General features: G+C 37.7%; 1 protein-coding gene across 1 annotated transcript in view; it reads right to left on the reverse strand.

The window, feature by feature from the left end:
- Positions 1–333: 333 nt before the first annotated feature.
- LOC145764381 (uncharacterized) overlaps positions 334–19,946 on the reverse strand; it is a 30,193-nt gene continuing 10,580 nt past the window's right edge. Inside the window, exons 10-33 of the mRNA XM_082575997.1 lie at positions 19,034–19,162; positions 18,132–18,208; positions 17,645–17,792; positions 16,985–17,133; positions 16,407–16,533; positions 16,109–16,233; positions 15,466–15,661; positions 14,973–15,132; positions 13,600–13,747; positions 13,315–13,483; positions 12,406–12,597; positions 12,003–12,185; positions 11,345–11,524; positions 10,765–10,959; positions 10,114–10,293; positions 8,875–9,063; positions 8,005–8,400; positions 6,422–6,535; positions 5,815–6,009; positions 4,973–5,362; positions 4,280–4,393; positions 3,350–3,538; positions 1,180–1,371; positions 334–1,073 (exon numbers count right to left, since the gene is read on the reverse strand). Of these exons, the coding sequence (XP_082432123.1) occupies positions 874–1,073; positions 1,180–1,371; positions 3,350–3,538; positions 4,280–4,393; positions 4,973–5,362; positions 5,815–6,009; positions 6,422–6,535; positions 8,005–8,400; positions 8,875–9,063; positions 10,114–10,293; positions 10,765–10,959; positions 11,345–11,524; positions 12,003–12,185; positions 12,406–12,597; positions 13,315–13,483; positions 13,600–13,747; positions 14,973–15,132; positions 15,466–15,661; positions 16,109–16,233; positions 16,407–16,533; positions 16,985–17,133; positions 17,645–17,792; positions 18,132–18,208; positions 19,034–19,162 (4,337 nt within the window). The 3' untranslated portion in view covers positions 334–873. The remainder of the gene's footprint in view (positions 1,074–1,179; positions 1,372–3,349; positions 3,539–4,279; positions 4,394–4,972; positions 5,363–5,814; positions 6,010–6,421; positions 6,536–8,004; positions 8,401–8,874; positions 9,064–10,113; positions 10,294–10,764; positions 10,960–11,344; positions 11,525–12,002; positions 12,186–12,405; positions 12,598–13,314; positions 13,484–13,599; positions 13,748–14,972; positions 15,133–15,465; positions 15,662–16,108; positions 16,234–16,406; positions 16,534–16,984; positions 17,134–17,644; positions 17,793–18,131; positions 18,209–19,033; positions 19,163–19,946) is intronic.

The following is a 19,946-nucleotide window of genomic DNA, read 5'->3' on the forward strand; positions in this document are numbered from 1 at the left end:
TTATCCAAGAAAACTTCAAAATTACAGTAAGATGGATGTCTGTATACAACGCTTATAATATTTTTTTAGCATTGGTATGAGACAGCTCTATCCACATGTTTTCACAGTCTTCGATTATAAATTGTAGATCTTGCGTCCGTAGCCTACGTCGCTGTACGACTCTATCCCGACTGAAAAGCATTGGCTCATACAATAGGCCTATAGTTAAGGCTACACATAGGCCTATACTTATTTTGTCTTGCCATAGCTTAAATAGGCTACATCTCTAAAATACACCAAAGAAATCTCCACAACTGTGTGGCCACAAAACATAAGTTAATTCAGTTATTGTGATGTACAAATTCAGTTTTATTGATCGAACGAAATAAAGCATGGTGGACTGTGGAAATAGCTTTTTTCACAAAAAAAAAAAAAGATAGCCTATAGGTTAGCTAGCTTAGCTATTATGGAGAGTGGGCAATTCATTTAAGAATAAGTTTGTGGGTCAGGACAAATCAAGATCTATCAGAGACTTAGTTTTATGATCGGAATGTCTTTTTTAATCCTGGAGAATAATTGTCTGAACAAGCAGTTGTTCAATTTAGTAAACTGTTTTGACACGATAACAGCAAGTAATGGCCATCTATCTGGTGACTAACTTTGGTAAAATAGGTGAATCCGACAATTAAAACTTGATAGGCTACTATACGTCACACTTGTAACTGGCTGCTACTCTGCTGTAAATTGTGTAGGCTATGCTACATTTAAAGGTTACACAGGCCTTTTAGTCTACGACAACCGAGACCTCGTAATCTACAAACAATTACCGTATAACACTTTTAAAATAACACAAATGAGATTTTGTGTTTGATGAATCATGGGCTGTTTCAGCTTCTAACTACACCGGTAGTCTCTCAAATCGGGTTGCCAAATGTTTCTTCCTTGGCAAGTTAATGTGGAGCTCGCGCTCAATCGCTGCCATGGCAACCGACACGAGACTTTCAGTTCCTTTCCTGATGGATAAACAACTCCAGTCAATCCAGAAATAACGACATCACGAGGTATTCGATGTCCAAATATGGAGCAACCTTTCTCTAGAAATATATAAGGTTTCGTTAATTTTCCATTGGTTGTTGAACCGAGAACCTATTTTTGTACAATTTTGAAAAATGTTGCCTAAAAAAAGTTACTTTCACAAACCTTCGCAAATTGGCACATCGTGACTCCATTGGTAGTTTCTCCCACAAGCCATAATGGACTGGCCTACCAACCGATATCCTTCATCGCAAACAAAACGAGCATAGGAGTTTGGTAAGGATAACTCTATCCGACCCAAACGCAAAATATTTCCATTGTCAGGAGCCTTCAACCGGGGGCATCGTCTAACCATTTCTAAAAAAATATGTTTCAATCACACTTGGGATATTGGCGTAGAAAGAAGGTTCACACACTCAGATTGATTTATTGTGAATTTTTTCTATCCCGGTAGCTGAGTAGGGGAGACCCGGGAGAGTTGAGCCACAAGGAGGGTTGATCCACCCCAAAAAAATGCAATTTATAGTATTGAAATCTAATATTTGGGTTCCTCTGCGTGACAAATGCAACATTACTGCCATTTTGACTCAATCAATTTTGTAGTTATATCTAGTAAAGCTTGTTGAAGTAGTACAATGTGAAAATCAAATCTAAAGGTGGATTGCTGAATTGCAAGTCTTTCATATTATAGCCACACAAAGTATAGTGGCAGATAGTTTCTTTGTAAGATGTGTAATATATTGTCAATGTGATGCCTTTTTATCATGATAAGTATTATCAACTTTGCAGCACTGTTTTAATAAAACTCTCAAGTTTTTCCGAACAAGGTGACATAAGGAGAGTTGAGCCATTGGTGTCTAGGAGAGTTGAGCCATGGCTTTTACATAGTTTAGGTAGGCAATGGCTCAACTCCCCTCAATACTATTGGTTTACTTATTATCAAAATCAGTTTTTTGTTATTAGATTTATTAAAAGCTTGCAATTGACCAGAATAACGTGAATGATCAAAAGACTTGCTCACAGCAGGGGGCCAGAGGGCAAATGTGAACTCAAAATTTCCCTTTTGACATGTGTGTGACGTTATGATAATTGGATATTAATGATAACAATATTTATTATTATTATTGATTCAATTATTTTGCTGTCAAACAATTTCCAAAGGGGCACTTCCTCTTCTACACTAGCCTATCGCTTGAAGTGACCGCAAACGGCTGGAAAAGCGCTTGGGTTGCAATTTGAAATGGGTTAAACTACTTTTTAGACCAAAAAACTATTGGGGCCCTTCATTGATGGCGGATAATGTTACCGCAACACCACCATTTTGAATTAAATAGTGAAAAAAATAAATCTAGCAAGTGACATTGTAACACTGTGTACTGAATAATATTGGATAATTTATTTTGTATTAGATATTTTGTGTTTATATGGTTTTGGTAGGCAATGGCTCAACTCACCTTGAGACTATGATCAACTCTCCTCCATCGGCGGGAGAGTTGAGTCGACTGACTTTTTTATTTCATCGACAAAATACACATATATGCATTTGTTAGATTAATTTCCTTTTTTGTGAATGAAGATGAATGGTTAGCCTTCAGTTAACCAAACTAATTATTTGTGTAACTTAAAAATTTCGATACATATTTACCAAAGTAGAAAAATCGGCTCAACTCTCATGGGTCTCCCTCCCCTACGCTTGTAAGAAAGCTTGGTCTTGGCAGTTTTCTAAACTTGCAATTGACTTGAACCAACAGCCTAGCAAGGGCATAGCCGCAGAACAAAAAAAATTGGGGGTGCGAACAAAATTTGCCCAAATTTTGTCTTTGTAAATATATTTTTAAAAATGACATTATTTACAAATTCTCAAATAACCGGATATGTTTGCCCATCTCCTACGGCTATGAGCTAGAGTGTCAACTGCCCGAGAACCGCATGAAACCTTTTTGTGCACTTTGTTAAAAAGTGTGAGCAGTAAAAGATGATGTTTTGCTATAAAATTTGAATTTTAGAATAACTGTTAAATGAAGAATTAAGTGTCTCAAGCACACGTTATAAGAATTAAACCAGCGATGCTTGTTCTCCTGGTTTCTTTGTTAAGAAAAATCTCCACGATTAACTGAGCAATACGGTGAATTGACATCTGTAACTGAACATTTCAACAGCATATCTGTACTGCGACTATGAATTAGTTTCACCTACACAATCATTCTACAGCATTTCACCAAGACGCTGGCTCAACGCGTTTCTCACAGTAAATGATCTGGATGAGGCCACGAAGGCAACATGATTACTGACTATCCTTTACTATCGAAACATAATTTTTCTTTAATTAACCTACCACATCCCGTTGGTGGATTTCGATTCCAAGTTCCGTCATTTTCACAAGTCAGAACAGTGTTTCCCCTTACAGCTTCTTCTTCGTTCTGACAAGCGAATGTGATGATGTCATTGGTGACGTAGCGATCTTTAGCGTCTCCAACGACAATAATGCCTGCTGGCAGGTTCGATGGAGTTCGGCATTGCGTTTCTAAAAAAAAGGTTAAAGTTTAATGTTAGGCTCAAATGCTTAAGTAAAATAGTAAAGGTGATCCCATACTTGATTCAAGTGCTGGTATGAGAAGATAAGGTTCTCATTGTACTAAGCCTTCGGCACTAAGGAAAGTAGGGTGGCCAGTTCCTTTCTCTCAGCCGACTTTCTTGCAGCAATTATGCCCCCTCCCGATTTATTACACCCTAGGTAGAGGTGAGCGGTGTTTTCAATAACCAGCTGAAGCCGGGAGTTGAATCAGGTTTGCATAATTAGAAAGCCAAGGCCTTATCCGTTGCGCCATCCCATCGCCAAGGCTTAATGCTTAAAGAGGAAAGTGAAAATGTGATAAGCTTAAGTGTAAAAAATCAATTCATGTTAACAGGATTGTATTGTAGGCTACAGTAGTCACAAGCAGGCAAACTTTAAAGAAAGGCAGCCAAGCACATACTAAACATGGCGTCCGGAAAGGTGGGCTATGATAAAAGTCTACTTAGCACTCGTCGAACTTGATCTGTGGATTTGTCTTCACTTTGCAAATTCGGTGGCAGTCACGGAAAGCTGGAATAGGCTATGCTTGTACGTTTTATGCCTACAGGCAATATAGTTAAGTGCAACTAAAATGAAGAATTATTCCAATGGACTATTTCAAAACAAAACTACCGTGTGTTAAATGTGATATGCGTTGCTAATTGCACAGTTTTTGTTTGAGTTAAATACACGCATTTTAGCAGCTCTTACTTTGCTCACAGTTGTCTCCAGTGACATCTTGCGGGCAAAGACAAATGTATGAATTACCACGTCGACGGCAAGTTCCACCATTTTGACAAGGAGAATTGCTGCATGGCTTGGCCCCTTAGAACAAATAATACGGTTGTAATCACAAAAAAAAATTAATCAATATGATATAACCTGAAAAATCAAAAACAATCAACAAGTAACTTATATTATAATGTTTCTCTGTACTAGTGAGTGCTCAGCCTTGTGCTGATAGCCGGGAAGAACGCCCTTTTCTTCAGTAATTTATAGGCTATTAGTACGAATATGAAAGAAAACAAATTACGCCAGCGTTTCCCAAACTGAGCGAAGCGATGGCCCAGTGCGTCATAAAGTGCGACATTAAATTAGCAAACATTTCTTTTATCGGTACTTATCAAGGTGGATAACAACTCCATTGATTTGGGTGTTTTCACACTTTGTTGTTAACCAAGTGTGGTGCACAATTACAAAAAGCTCCCAAGTGAGGTAAGCCGAAAAAAGCTAAAGAATCACAAATGATCACATTAAAATGTAACATTGTTATGATAAAAGTGGTAACGTTTGTCGTGACGAAATCAGTCAACGAATTTATCGTGTTGAATAACCGATTCAACAAAAACAAAATAACTTTTGGGTTGCAAAATTTATGCCGTTAGCCCGTTACCACTCACTTACTGCAGCGTCGCGGTGGTCTCAGATCCCATTCTTCCAATCCCTCGCAAACAAGTCTTGAACTTCCGACAAGTTCTTCTTCACTGTCTGCGCATTCAAATGTTACCGACGCTCCAACATCATACCGCACTCTTCTCAATCCAACGACCAAAACATCTAGAGGAAGAACAGGAAGCGAGCATTGCGGTTTCAATCTGCACCGGAACAAGCGATAATTTGGAGCCCAGCGATTCCTTCCCAGGCAAATGAAGTTAGACTCTCCTATAAGCTCCCGGTCAGAGGAATTACATCTTGCACGAAGACTTTCTCCAATCCCGTAAGTCCGATTGACAAGACGCTGGATCACGACTCCTCTTGGAATATCCGATCGGATGATGCGGCATCCGCCAGTCGCTGAAACAAATTAATTCACGACATCTTGATCTATAGAAGTTTTATTTTGAAAAAAATGTACCTAGACAAACACGCGATGCAGATCTTGATCAGGTCGGGTTAGATTTGTACCTTATCTGGTAAAGGGATGCACCAGTTACAGTGGCTGTCATCATTCAGTGAATACTATCCAGCACTCCCAGTAAGGTTTAGTCCACCTAACGATTTTAAATTAAAAAAAAAATATATAAATGGAGAGCTGATTTGCAATACAGAATTAGAATATGGTGAGGAGAAAGCTTTTCATTGCTCGAAGCTGCATTAATTTTTGTCGACTATTTCTTCGGGAGCTTGTCGCAGGCTTAACAGAAGCAGACGAAAAGCAGGCTACTGCTGCTACAGCAGCAATGAAAATCTTTCTCCTCGCTAGTCAGAAATAAAATCAAACTGAACTGAACTTAAATCATGACCACCTTCACATGTCGGTACTCTGTCGCTCCATCGGAAGTTATCTTGGCAAATTAGAAAGCTTGTCCCGACAACTCTATATCCATCATCGCAAGAGTAACTAGCTATAGACTGAGGAAAGCGAAACTTTACATCTCCTAATTTTTGAAGACTGCCGTTGGGTGGCGCCGGAACACGCGGACATTTCCTGTTTCGTTGGCCTGTGAAAAATAGCTGGTAGTTACATATTATGACGTTTAAGCGTCTCCAGCTGCAGCTCTGTGCGGAAAAAAAAGGAGGCTTGTAAGCTACCGCTTAATCAAAACTAGCCACATTTTTTAAACAAGTTTTCAAACTTTTAAGCAAAGTAATAGAAACAAGGAATACATTTTCTCAAGACTTGGCTTCTCAGTAGAACAAATCAAAATCGACATAAAATTTATTTTCATATTTTAGAAAGGGGATTCAAGCAACTTTTAAGTCATTGGTGACACCTTGTGATCACGATCAGCGTAGTTGTCCACGATCAGATAAAGAAGATCGAAATAGTTACGTAACACCGGATGCTTTACAGATGTAGCTACTGTAGACATATAATTTTTACAATTTTTTTTTTATGAACAAATCACCCACGTTGTCCACAGTTCCTTCCAAAGAATTCTGGAGGGCACAAGCAGACGTAGGACAAGACATTTCGTCGGCAAGTTCCTCCATTGTCACAAGGAGAAGAGTCACATGGATCGCGGCCTGTAAACAACAGTAATTAACCAAAGGGACTTTTGTTTGCAAAGACTTAAAGAGTCTCGAGAAGGCAAAACAGTCACCCATTGCACACTGAATATACTCAGACGACAAAATCCGTCATTTCTACATTGATTCAACGTCTACAGAAGTTGAATCAATGCAAAAATGATGGATTTTGCTATCTGGGGAGTAGGCGACAGCAGCTATCAACTGCTTTGCAGAGATTAATTGAAGTAGTGAGTGAGAATTGAATTAACTACAAAAAAGATGAAAAAGGTACCAATTTTGCTACCTGGGACAGTAGGGGTATATTGCAACAACATCACTAACAGCCAAATTCGTCATTTTACATTAAGTCAACGTCTGCAGGCACTGAGTGTAAAAATACTCAATGTAAAAATAATGGATTTTGCTGTCTAGGATATGCACCATGCAGGTTACAGCATGATGTCTGCTGCATAGCCGAGTGGTGAGAACACTGGAACGGCAATCGAAAGGCCGCTGGTTCGACACCGCTCAAGAGCATGCGGCTGTGTCTGTGGCAGGACACTTAAAGGCATGCCTGAAGGTGGACACGAAGATTGGCTTCCTTGCCTTCCCGTCCACTTAATCTAAATCTTCAACCACCGGGTGTTAGCCTGGATACGACGAACAACAAGCATGATGGTTCAAAGTAAATTTTAAGCAAGCTACTTTATAAATATACTGTATACCTATTACCTAAGCACTGTACTGTAGGTCTACTTAATTGATAAAAAATGATTGTTTTAACTAAATTTCTTAAATGGGATCTAAAATAAAATACAGAAACAAAAATAATCAACCTTCAAATCAGTGGTTCCCAACGTTTTTGTTGTCACGGACCCCTTTAGACAAATTATTAATTCTGCGGACCCCTACCTAAATTTTGCCTGGAACTCAATTAACATACTATTGAGTATTGTAATAATTATGCTACTCAACTACTGTACGGTGTCATATTGCATTGCCGCTATGGCTCCTGCGGCGAATATCAGGTTAAACAGTTGCTCAAATAAGAAAATAAATGAATTGTTCAAGAAAGGTCAGCAGTATTTCAATATTAAGGTGTCCCTAAGTGCCATGCCGAAACTTTTTCAACGTAAGCAAATTTAATGAGAGGGGTGTTGTTGCAGTTTATTCTCGCGGGCTTGAGCTTGACACATTTGCATTTAAAGAGAGAAATGAAAGTAAAAAGATCGCTTTTCGTTTTTTTTTTCTTCCAAAATTCGTCAAGGTAATCACGGACCCCCAAATGCTTTCTCACGGACCCCCAAGGGGTCCGCGAACCCCAGGTTGGGAACCACTGCTTTAAATCTTATTGAAGTCTTCTCCAGAGAGTCGTAAATTGAAACAAAGTGAAAGAAATTTGTTCACAGTGAATGTCTCATGCTTACAAAAGCAGCTTATACTGTAGTTGAACTTGTAAGTGAACTTTAATGTACATAACTTACGGCAGGAGCTTGGAGGATTTCTATCCCATTCTCCATTACTCTTGCATCGGATGGTTCCGCTTCCTACAAGGATTTGATCTTTATCTTCGCAAACAAAACTAAGAGTCATTCCAGGATCATAACGGCGACGACTTCTTCCTCTGATCGCAATGGATGGTGCCGTTTCAGGATGAAGACACTTCACTTTGGGAGCCGAGCATCCGTACAACTTGTAGTCCGGCTCCCACACATTGTCACCTTGGCAAGACAATTTTGGATCACCGCTTAAAACCGCTCTGCGCTGGCTGCAAGAGGCACCTAGAATCTCTCCGGGCCTATATTCATGGCCAAGATTTTTTATACCAAGAATTTCGACACCATTTGGAATATCTCTTTTGGAAATAAAGCAGCCTCGTTCTGAAAATTTGAAAAATATTGGAGTAGACATTTGTGAAAAATTTAAACAAAACCATCACAAGTCAGTAAAAAAAGCCTAAATAGCCACTATCAAAGACCAATTGTTGTTAACCAGTTTGAATGAACCTCATCGAATGCTGGAAGAAATTAGAAGCCTATTTTTATACCCTTTGAAGAGGTTTTAAATTATAATGAAATTTAAGTCAAAATCAAAACGACCTTCAAAAGTCACCACTCACCATGGTCGAAATGCATATTTTGTCAACACATGACAGTAAATCAAATACAGATGAATAGCATATAAAAACCAATCTAATATGAGCAAGTCAATCTTATTAGTAAATTAAAATACACATTTACTCCACGGTAACATAAAACGTAGTGGAAATAGTAGGCCTACTTCTAAAATGAACATTTGGTTGTTGAAATAATAAGTTTTCTTTAAATTAGCCATCATAAAATATCTCATTTCACCTTGACAAACTGGAACTGGGTTGCTCCACCGAAACGTGGGTCTGCAAAATACGTTGGCTGCACCAACTAACTGGTAGCCATCGTCACAAGAAAATCTGGCAACAGAGTTGACCCGATAGAACTCTCCTCGACTTAATTTCTGAAAATGACCGTTCAAGGGGGCTTCTAGGTTAGGACATTTTCTATTGACTGAAATAAAATAATACTTTACTGAGTCAAGAAAGTTTTATCTTGAGGGAAGCTACGGCATAAGGGCCTAAGGGGTCTAATGTATATGTTATAAGGGATCTAATGACTTTCCTACATTGTTCATACACATGTCGTTTTTATCATGTAAGAAGAAATCAAAACAAAAGCCGGTTTTCGGACCGGTTTTCTTTCTGATGAAAAAAAAAATGGCATACTCAGTGACTTAACTTAGAGATTTTATTAAGAGTGGCAACATTATTTATACAAATGCTGTATTCTGCATTCAGTACGGAACATCAATGCGAAGAAAAAAACAGTTTTTGATAAAGTAAGCTAAACTTAGTGTCCGCTTTTATCATAGACGAAGCATTTTTCATCCTACTGCCAGTTACGTATATGTTCACTAAAGAAATTTTGTTTTGAACTTTCCTATTTTGTTGATGCTGTAGATATTAACAGTGGCGTAGCCAAGGGGGGGGGTTTTGGGGGTTACAACCCCCCTTTGGCACGCGTGTGACGTCACGACATTGAGAATGATGCTTTCAGTCTAAAAAAAATTGCCTAATTTTAAACAAAATTGCATTAAAAGAGCAAGTTTTGCCAATACCAAACATCTCAGCCAGGAATTAGCAACAAGATAACATAGAGACTTAGCTTTATTTCCGAAAAATGCCGAAGAAAACATGATCTTATTCTTTTGCTATGCCACCAGACACCACCATTTTACAGGAATATTCGTAACCACATTTTTGTTGAAAAAGCTCTCAGAATGCACCAAATTCAAAGTAATTTTTCAAAATTTTCTGGGGGAGGTCCCCCAGACCCCGGCCGCTGGGTCATCAAACCCCCCCCCCCCCCCTTTCAAAATTCCTGGCTACGCTACTGGATATTAACATCTCTATAAACTTGACTGACTACATTCTAGATGCATAATAAACATGCAGCAGTATTGAGACAATAAACTGTTGCTTTTTCTGAAGTTTTGAGTGAAATTAAACAACAAGTGGTGAATACAGGGTGTAGAATAATGTGAACATTTAGACTGCTTACCAGAGCAAGTGGGCACTTGACTTGACCATCGACCAGTAGCCAAACACGTGGCAATTTTAGCACCATTAACCACCAGATCATTGCTGCACGAATAACTGACTGTTTCCCCTACTTTCCAGCGCTGTTTCGTTTCATTGACAGAAAGAAATTGAGTTTTTCTTCGGTCGGAACAAAATATTTCTAAAAATAGAAGAAATAACAAAATTGGTCAGTAAGTACGCGATAATTTGTATAATCGTTCAATTGCCAATTACCAGTTTACTGTATACGTGCAACTGATCCTATTCTACAGCTGTTATTATTGCTACTTTGTTTATTGCTGTTATTTGCTGTTTGCGGTCAACAGTGTTCAACTTTACTCCTTTTATTTTACATGTCTGTGAATAAATAACAATTAATTAACTGAATATTTATCCTTGAACTGAGAAAGCATCTTTAAGAGCTTTATCCTGGCAGTTTCGTATACTTGCAGAGGCTTTGAACCACTGACACAGGCCCTGCCACCGAGATTAGGCGACAGACAGAGGGAAGTTTCCCCTTGAACATACAAAAGTGTTAGAAGTAGAAGTTTTTTTATGATTTTGAGCATCTTGAATATTATTAGCTTCTTAACAACATTTTTTAAATAAAGTAAACAGTAGCTTTATTTACCATTGCAGGTGGGTACATCTTGCGACCAACTTCCGTCTTTTTGGCAAGATGCAATTAATTTACGACTTTTCTGGTCTTCCAGCCTGTAGCCCACATCACATGCGTACGTGACAGTGTTGCCAAGCGGTAACCTCTCTCCAGGTGCAGGGTCCACTGTGCCATTGCTTGGAGCGTTGGGAACTACGCACGTGATCTCTTGAATATATACATAAACAATAGTTACTGTTACGTGTAAATTTAGTTTTCTTAGCTGTTAAAGACAAACAAAAAAGAGTAAAGAGATCTCTAAAACAAATAATTATTGGCAACACTGCAACATTCGTAGAGTGGTTTACGTTTGGCAAAACGCAGTTGGTATTTGGTAAGTGTTTTGACTAGGTGTTAAACTGTCGGTTTTTAGTCTTTTACTTAATAAAAACAAAGTCAACAACAATAAATTTGAGTAGGTATCTAACCTAAATAAAGTAGTCGAAATATATTAAAAGAAAAGCAGCGTAACCCAAACAGACAGCTAAATCCGTCATTTTTACATTGATTCAACGTTTGCAGACAGAAATGTACCCAAAAGAGGCTCACTAACTTTGACAAGATGGAAGTTCGTCTGACCATTTTCCTCGTTCTAAGCAAAACAAGATGGCTGTTCCCACCAGCCTATAACCTCTCTTGCATCTGTACCTCACTGCGTCCCCAACACTCCAAGATAACTGGCGTGGAATGATTCGTGAAAATCGGGGCTTCGGCCGATTTTCACACGACTTTCCTGAAGAAACAGTGATCACAAGAATAGTTTACAAACCAACATTAACTCATAAACATATTGAAAGTGAATAGGCTAGTATATCGTTACAAAAAATATAAATTAGATGAACACTGAACAGACGAAACCAAACAACACTACGATATTTAAGCAATGATGATACGTTATCAATTACGTTATCAGTTACGTTATCAATAAAATACTGTTTTAATTAGATAGGTTTTCATTTTAAAATGAAATAAAATCAAAAGAAGTTGTTAAAATTATAGTCGTAAACAAATGGCGTGGCAGTAGGCCTACTTCAAATACGAAAAACCAAAATGTTGTTTATTTAAGCGTCGTAGGCCTATGGTAACTTTAACTAACTGACTTTGTTCAACAATGCTTTCTTCACTTTCGATTGCGATTGCGTTACCAGAGCTGTTTTAGAATACATTGAATAAATTTCAATTTTTAAAAATGCAAAAGATAATCAACTCACCTTTTGAGCAAACCGGCAAAGGGCGAGACCAACGGCCATTTTCCTGACACACCGCCGTGTCAAACCCTTGTAAGTGTCTTGAATCATGACAAAAATATCTCACAGCCTCGCCAACGGTCCAGAGAGGTTTTCGAAATCTTGCGGTGGCAAAAGGTGGAGGATTCCGTTCAAGACAACTGACCACTGCATAAATACTGTCCTTGTAGCCTCCGTTTCATGAGGTAATATAAGAAAGTCACCAAAACCTGACTCCATAGTCCATTACAAATGTTACTCAATTTAAAAAACCATTCCATTTACTCCTCAACTCGATTTAAAAAAACTCTATTTAAAATGTTACATTTGGTTTATTATAAAAGAAAATTAACAGACGTTTTCAGCGTCTTTTGCAACACATTCTTACCAACACAGGCTGGAGGACTTTTAGACCACGTTGTGTCTCTTCGACAAATCGCTGATAGTTCTCCAGTGGGCTGGTTTACCATGAGATACCCAGCATCGCATTTATACGTTATCCGGCCATTCAGTGCCACTCTTTCAGCGCTAGTAGATATACTGCCATGTTGCGGTGGATCTGGTACTTCGCACTCGATCCCTAAGAAATACACATTTTTTTGCGGAATCTTTTTCATTAGCTTACAGCTTAGATGATATTCGTGAACATCGTCGCCTACAATTTCAGTTCAGTTCAGTTCAGTTGTTTTTATTTCTGACCATCATATCAAAACAATACACGTCAACATAGCAAAGGTCGAGAAAAGGTAAAGTAAGCACAAAAACGTGGAAGGTTTGAAATCTCATGTTGAAAACCTAGTTGAAGACTAAGCAACCACACGGCATTTAACATAATCCATTAAAATTGAACATAAACTATAAGCTACAAACGTTTTCGGCCATACACACGTTAGCCCTTATCAAGTAACAAAAAAAAACTGCTTATCATATCTACAATGAAAATGAATAACTGATCTAAACACTGAATTTTTATTGGTTGTATATGTCTGTGGTTGAAGAAAGCGACCTCTTTATCAAAATTGTATTAGTTAAGGACTCCAGTCAAATTAGTTCTGAGGGCAATGGTGTAAAATGCAGTCGTTTAACTTTAATTTTTGTTTACGAATATCGGAGTTGTAATGACAAACGCTATGAGTTTTAAAAGCTGATGCATTAATATCAGTTTTTTGTAAGACTACGTTGAATGACTTGAACCGTTTGTTTGTTCCTTGTGTAGATTAATTGTCTATGTGCATCTGTTTTTCTGCTTCATATTTTGAACAACACTGTCTACAAATCCGCCTTGTAAATACCGTACCTTCACTGGTGACTGTGTTGACCCAATCCATCAAGCTGACGAGATTCGTATAAAATCCTGGAAAGAACTCTCTCTTTCCATTGACTTCGTATAGTTGACCACACCCCCAGCCCCAGCTCACTATTCCTATTTGTACCCAGTAACTCTGGCCGTTTTCGACATTCTTGACCTTTATATAACAAACAAAAAGTAGAACGAATGGGTTCTACCTGGTTATTCGGAGACTGTGAAACACGCTGTAAACTGGAGACTAAGTAAATAGGAAACTAAATGCACTGGGCGTACTTCTCTAACAAATGGTCCGCCGCTATCCCCCCGACAAGCATCCACCACTTGGTTCCGGCTTCCACCAAGAGCACAAATCATTCGATCGGTTACTTTGATCTCTTCTGGTAATCCATAAAGCTCCATCACCTCTCTTGCGTCCCTGCAACTATAAAATAAATAAAGCTTTAGTAGAGAGTTTGCTTTGTAGTACCACCGACATACAAAACTTGTTGAGTTTGTGCTATTCAGTCCGGAGTATCATTTGCAGATTGCAGTTATAGCGCATAATCAAATTTATCTTCTAATTCTCACTGTTTTGCAGATGTAAGGTAATTCTCGATGAGGACACAAGTACGTGACGAAAATGCTTGAAAGTTTATTTTAATTATATTGCATATTCTCAATGTAATAACATAAATAAGCTGATAAGATAGTCCGCTCCGCTAGCTACTTGATAGGCTATGCCAGGCATTGTGACATGGCAAAAATGAGTCACATTATATTGGGCCCTCGGCGCTAACGAGAGTAAGGTGTCCAGTTCGTTTTTCCCGGCCGCGTTTCTTCCAACAATACGTCCACTTTATTATTTCCTAGGCAGAGGTAAGAGTTGTTTTCTCGATAACCAGCTTAAGCGGAGGGTCAAACAAGAAACATATCATTGAAGATCTGAGCTGAAGCACTATTTAAGTTAAATATACGACTTTTGAGATAAAGCAAGTTAAAGTTTCTTCAAAGTTTATTTTTTTACTTCTATGCAAACACCAACGTGTTATAGCGAAATTAAGTCGTTTTTTAAATCAGCATTTATAACGCGGTATAAAAGTGAAGGTCTTATCTGCTGCATCATTTCACTGCTACATTGACTATGTTGAATCAACAAAACTTGAGACAATTGATGCAAAAAGTCTCAATTATCACATTGATTTTCCCTCTTTGTGTCATTGATCAGTATGTTCTTGTTTTCTAACTTGTCGGACACTGCTTCAGTGCTTTTCTGATTGTAATTTTGTGCAAGTTATCATGACATTCGCAATCATGATTTTCCGACTGGCGTAAATCTGTCCATGAGTTCATTGTTTTTGAATAGCAAGTGTGATTAACGTTTAGGCCTATTCCTAATGAAATGCCATTTTGGAGGAAAAATCTCTATATGGCCCCACATACAAGTACATCTTTGAAAATTCTAGATTTCTAGACGCCAACTTGGTGCTTATCGAAGTAAATTCTCTGCAAACTGGTTAAAAATTCGGTTGTTTGGGGTGATGTGGATCGTGATCTATAGCTTGTGCCTTGTGAATGGCAGTGTAATGTGCTGGGCATGTAGGCCATGTTCTACTCAAAATTTCTGTACTATCACCTGTAACATTAACTTATTGCGACTGAACTTTTACCTGGCTTGTGATTTAACGCTTATGACTCCCTGTTTCAACCTTTTCGATGCCAAATTGCGAGTATTTTTGAAGAAAGCTGAAATGTTAGTAGTCGCTCCAAATCCTGTGACGACTGTGAGCATTCGCTTCACTTCCTTGTCTGATTGCAGGAGCCAATTTCCTGTGTGATATGGAGACCGCAGTTAAACATGAAAAAGTAAATTTTTTCCAAGCTCTCAGTAAATACGTTCTACAAAGAATTAGTTTGAAAAAACCTTGATAAAAAAATAGTTGATCGCTCTTTTTTTAAATGCCCAGCATTGTAAAGCATCATCACCTAACCTTCAACACAAAAAAAAAAAAAACAATTAAAAAACTAAAGAACGATATTTTTTTGGATGATTTTTATAAATGTTATTCAAACAGGAACCATTCAAAAGTGTCAAAATAATATCAAACGTTTGTAGAACTAAATATCAATGCATGATACATGTAATGTAAAGTATGTAAACACCTTCAATTGAACATCTCTCTTCTTTTGTTTCATCTCCAGATAAAACTCCTTGTTTAACCAAATATTCACCAACACAATTTCCCTCTGTGCAGGGCATACAAACTGGTCTTATATAAGCAGTGTAGTTCACCCATCCCACGTTGTCAGTGGCACGCCAGTGGATGTTTTCCTGGACGTATTCTCGGCCAATACGAATCTGAACAAAAATGAGCAAAAACATTCCTAGACGGCAGAGCAATTTCTTGAAAAAGCTGTAATTGTTATCAAATCTGTTAAAAATGTTCTTACTTATAATTTTTTCTGAAACGATTCTACTACTTATGTAGGCTAAAGTTGAAGCTAGTCTCACACTTGATTCCAAGAATTTGGGAATGAGAAGATGAAGTTCGCATTATACTCAGCCTTCGGCACTAACTAAAGTTGGATGGCCACTCCATTTCTCTCAGTCGCCTTTTTTAAGCTACATCCACCCAATTTATTCGCCTTGGTAGAGGTGAGTGGTGTTTTTCAACCTAACGGAAATCGAACCAGGATCGTATGATTGGAAAGCGCACGCTTTATCCTCTATCCCATCCCACCGCAATGCAGGTTATTGCTGCTAATTAATAGCTCAGCCTCAGAGTTTACATTAAATAATGCATACCAATGCTATATCGTTGTCCATTGTGTCAAAGGAGAACTCGTGATGAACGACAATCTCCGCCGCTTCAAATACCTTCACGCTCAAGGGGAGAATCCGTCTCTTTGACAATGGCCGTTTGTACATCCCTGTGTAAGGTATAATGCATTTACTTTATAAGTCAAGTCAAAATAAATGGACAAGAGGTGTTCATTGATGTTGATTTTTACCGTTCAAAAGTACCGTACTGCACGAACTTGGAGCTAAATTAGTTTAAATATTTGATGTTAATCCAGTATTAATAGTCTTGTACGCTACCTACCATAAGTCACCATTATCCCTTCAGCCCAATTTTCTTCGGTTTGTTGTACAAATTCAAACATATGAGATGCGGCCAGTACCCATTGGTTGTTGATAACTGTTCCTCCACCCAGTATTCCAGTGTAAGTCTGCATCACAATCACATAAACACTAAACAACAGGTACCCATGGTTGAGAAGGAGCGATCTTCCTGGCGTCAGCACTATACGGCACCTGACTACTCACTATAGAACAGCGAGCATTGTGTTTCGCTCACCATACCGGTGTAGCCTCCACACTAGCCATCAAGACTTTTTCCACAACAGGTACTCCTATTTGATTAAGTGCGCTTCTGTTTGGTATGCGAATGTTGACTGAACAACCTTGCCACAGTCCACTTCAGTTTTCGAACGTAGATTGCTGGATTTTTGTTTGGGATCACAGTTATTGACAAAATGACTTACTTTATGATTTACTTTCATTTTTTGAGCATTTGAAAGTAGACATATTGCCCATGTTGAACCGAGCAGTCTACTTATAAGATCAAACTTTAAATTGCGGTAGGTACTAAAATTAAACACACAAAACTTATAATCTTACGTCAAATACTCTGGATCGTTTGATAGCAACCAAAACTTGCCAAGGCCATGATTTAGCTACAGCCTTAGAGCCTCCTAACACTCTTTGAACTGGTCTGGCTTGCTCTCGTACCATTCCGATATCTCCAGCCTGACCACATTTGCTGTAGTCTGATAAAAGTGCATAAGCAAAGTTTTACAACTTAGCAACAGTTTGATTGACTTTATTTTGAAAAAGATGCTAAAGTTTTTTCGTTTTCTTCAAACCTTCACAAAGCAACCAAGTAGTGGTAGCCTACCACTCACACAGTATTTTACAAAATTTATTTTGCCATACATAGCACCAGATCTTCTTAGTGTTAGTGTTCTCTATACTTGCATTTGAATTTTTTGATCATTGGTCTACAATTTGGCTTAAATTTGACAAATCGTATCAGCTATTATGACTGCATACAAGTTTATTAGCAGAATTAATGAATCCTTGACAAATTTTCATAGTTTTTACACGTCAGTCAAATAGTCACTACGTAGGCTATATTTAGTAGTTGCATTTTAAAAGTGCCAATGATTTATCGGTTTAAGCAGAAAAATATCAAAGTAATGAAAGAAGTCTGTGGTTCATTTTGTTTTAGTGGACCAGCCAGATAAAATACTACAAGTCACAAATTATACAAGGACTTACCATCATCTCTATTCAATGCAGTATACGCGTTGTCAAAAGCATCCAAGTCAGGGTTGGTCAAAAATCGAGACGGAGGTGAAGCAAGATCTCTTAGTTCTTCATAAGTTGAAAACGACACAACCTTTGATCCGTAGGCTATGACGTAAATCTAAACAAAGCAATGAAATTGGAAACATCAAGCGAAATGATCGACTCAATCAAACGACTGAAGTTTTAGTTGTTCAATGAATTCCAGGATATAAGCCTAAAGTAGTTCATCTATAGCCTACAATTTGGAAAGCTGGTTTATTGACTTAAAAACGGAAAGTATTCATGGATGAAGTATTTTCCGTTGCAAATAAGAACTAAAAAAAATTATGATTAACAGTGGCTGCAGTGAAATACATGTAATATAAATTGTACAGTAGACAGGGAGTGATCAAAAATGATATCGAAATAAAAACGAACAAATAATGCAAACAAGCTGACAATTAAAGTAAAAACGTACCTCTTCAATAACGCTATTATATTCCACTTTGATATTTTCAATAACCTTTTGAGGTCTTTTCTCACTTTCATGTTTTCCTTAAAATTAAAGACTTTCTTGAAAAGTCGGAAACAAATAGCATTAAATTTATCATGATACTAAAAGAAAACCATAAAATTCAAACATTTTCGGCAATTATACACTCAGCCTAAATTTGAATAACAGGTTTGCATTGTACTAAAAAAAGAAACACAACATTGCAGTCAAGCAACATAATAAAATACAAGTTACGGTTAAAAACGATTAACAGAGGCTACAGCCATACAAAAATTCGCTACAATAAGACTAACAATGGCAATTATGTAACGCTCTTCATTTAGGCAACGCCGACTGAGAACCTTTCTGGAGACACCTTGCTGTTGCATTGGGCATGCAGTAGCTCTCTGATTGCAGTCTGAGCACTTTGACAAGTTTGGCGAAAGTACCTTTTCGATACTTCAAAACTACAAGCGGAAAGGTCGTCCTCAGTGTATCTATTGTACTGATGAGGCTGTAGGGCGCGTAAAAACGACAAGGTGTGCCATTGTCTATAGCTTTATGTTAATGTTTTATTTTAACTGATATTGAAACGAAAATAGCCCATGTCGGTTTAAAATGTAATTTAATGTTTGTTTGCTTATTTCTATTGCGTAAACTAAACACTGTGGCCTCTTAAAGCATACTTTTTTGAAATAACCGTTGCTTGCGAATGCTTTGGCAATAAGTCCGAATACCTAGCAGTAGTACTGCGATTAAATATGTGGCTTTGTAAAGAAATTGTTTACGATCATATTAAAAACGTAATCGATTACGATTACATTGTGTCTGTCTACCATACATAAATAACAACATTAAAATAGATTTTTGACTAACGTTATTTTTACCGTGTATGAATAAGAAAATGTGGCGCTGTCTTTTTCGATTAGATTGAACAGAGTCTTCAATTTCCCTTTGAAGATCTAGCAAGCCTTGATAGGTGTTTCGTCGCAAGCCAACTTGCTTAGCAATGTTATCTGATAAAGTAGAGGATAAAAACTTAATGCAGTGTTTGCGATACGATCACAAAACTCTGTGCTGTTGCATTGCCCATGGCAAAAAGAAAAATAAGAACAGGGCAAACAAAATTGCTCTTACACTGGTCAAGTATTTTAAAATACAGTACAGCTGTTTCAGTAAGCTTGCTTTAACAGTGGCTTGAACCATGGATGCTTGAACTCTCTCATAAGCTTACATAATGTAATAAACACTTTTGGTTGTTGATTTATTGCTTGTAAATACTCTAATAACTCATCTAACATTTAGCTTTTGCAGATAGTTCAAACAGTGAAAACAATTTAAGCCCCAGATTGAACGAAAGTGGAAGATGCCATACTCGAGTTGAGTTTCATCACTTGTTTGGACGTGCACCAATGATGATACCAAACAAGGGTGAAAGTCGAGTATGGCGCCTTCCATTTTCGTTCGATTGGGGTCTTAATGTTAAATGGTTTACAAATGCCGACACCCCCTTGATTCTGAAAACAATTTATTAAAATTCAAACATAGCAGTACAATCTTTTTGAGCTATACGATATTTTCTTGAAACAAACAGCTGGGTAAGGTACTTCCCATGTTCATCATGAAAAACTGAAAGTATAGCTTTGGTAGAGAGGTACTTTTTAAAAACCATAGACAGACAATCGATAACAACTTAATAACATTGACAACTTAATAACATTAACAACTTAATAACATTTATTATTAACATTTCACGAATAATTTTGTTTTGTTTAGATGAATTAAGATATTTTCCTGAAG

Source organism: Aplidium turbinatum, chromosome 2 (genome assembly GCF_918807975.1).
Source record: "Aplidium turbinatum chromosome 2, kaAplTurb1.1, whole genome shotgun sequence".
In the NCBI taxonomy this organism is placed as follows: domain Eukaryota; kingdom Metazoa; phylum Chordata; class Ascidiacea; order Aplousobranchia; family Polyclinidae; genus Aplidium; species Aplidium turbinatum.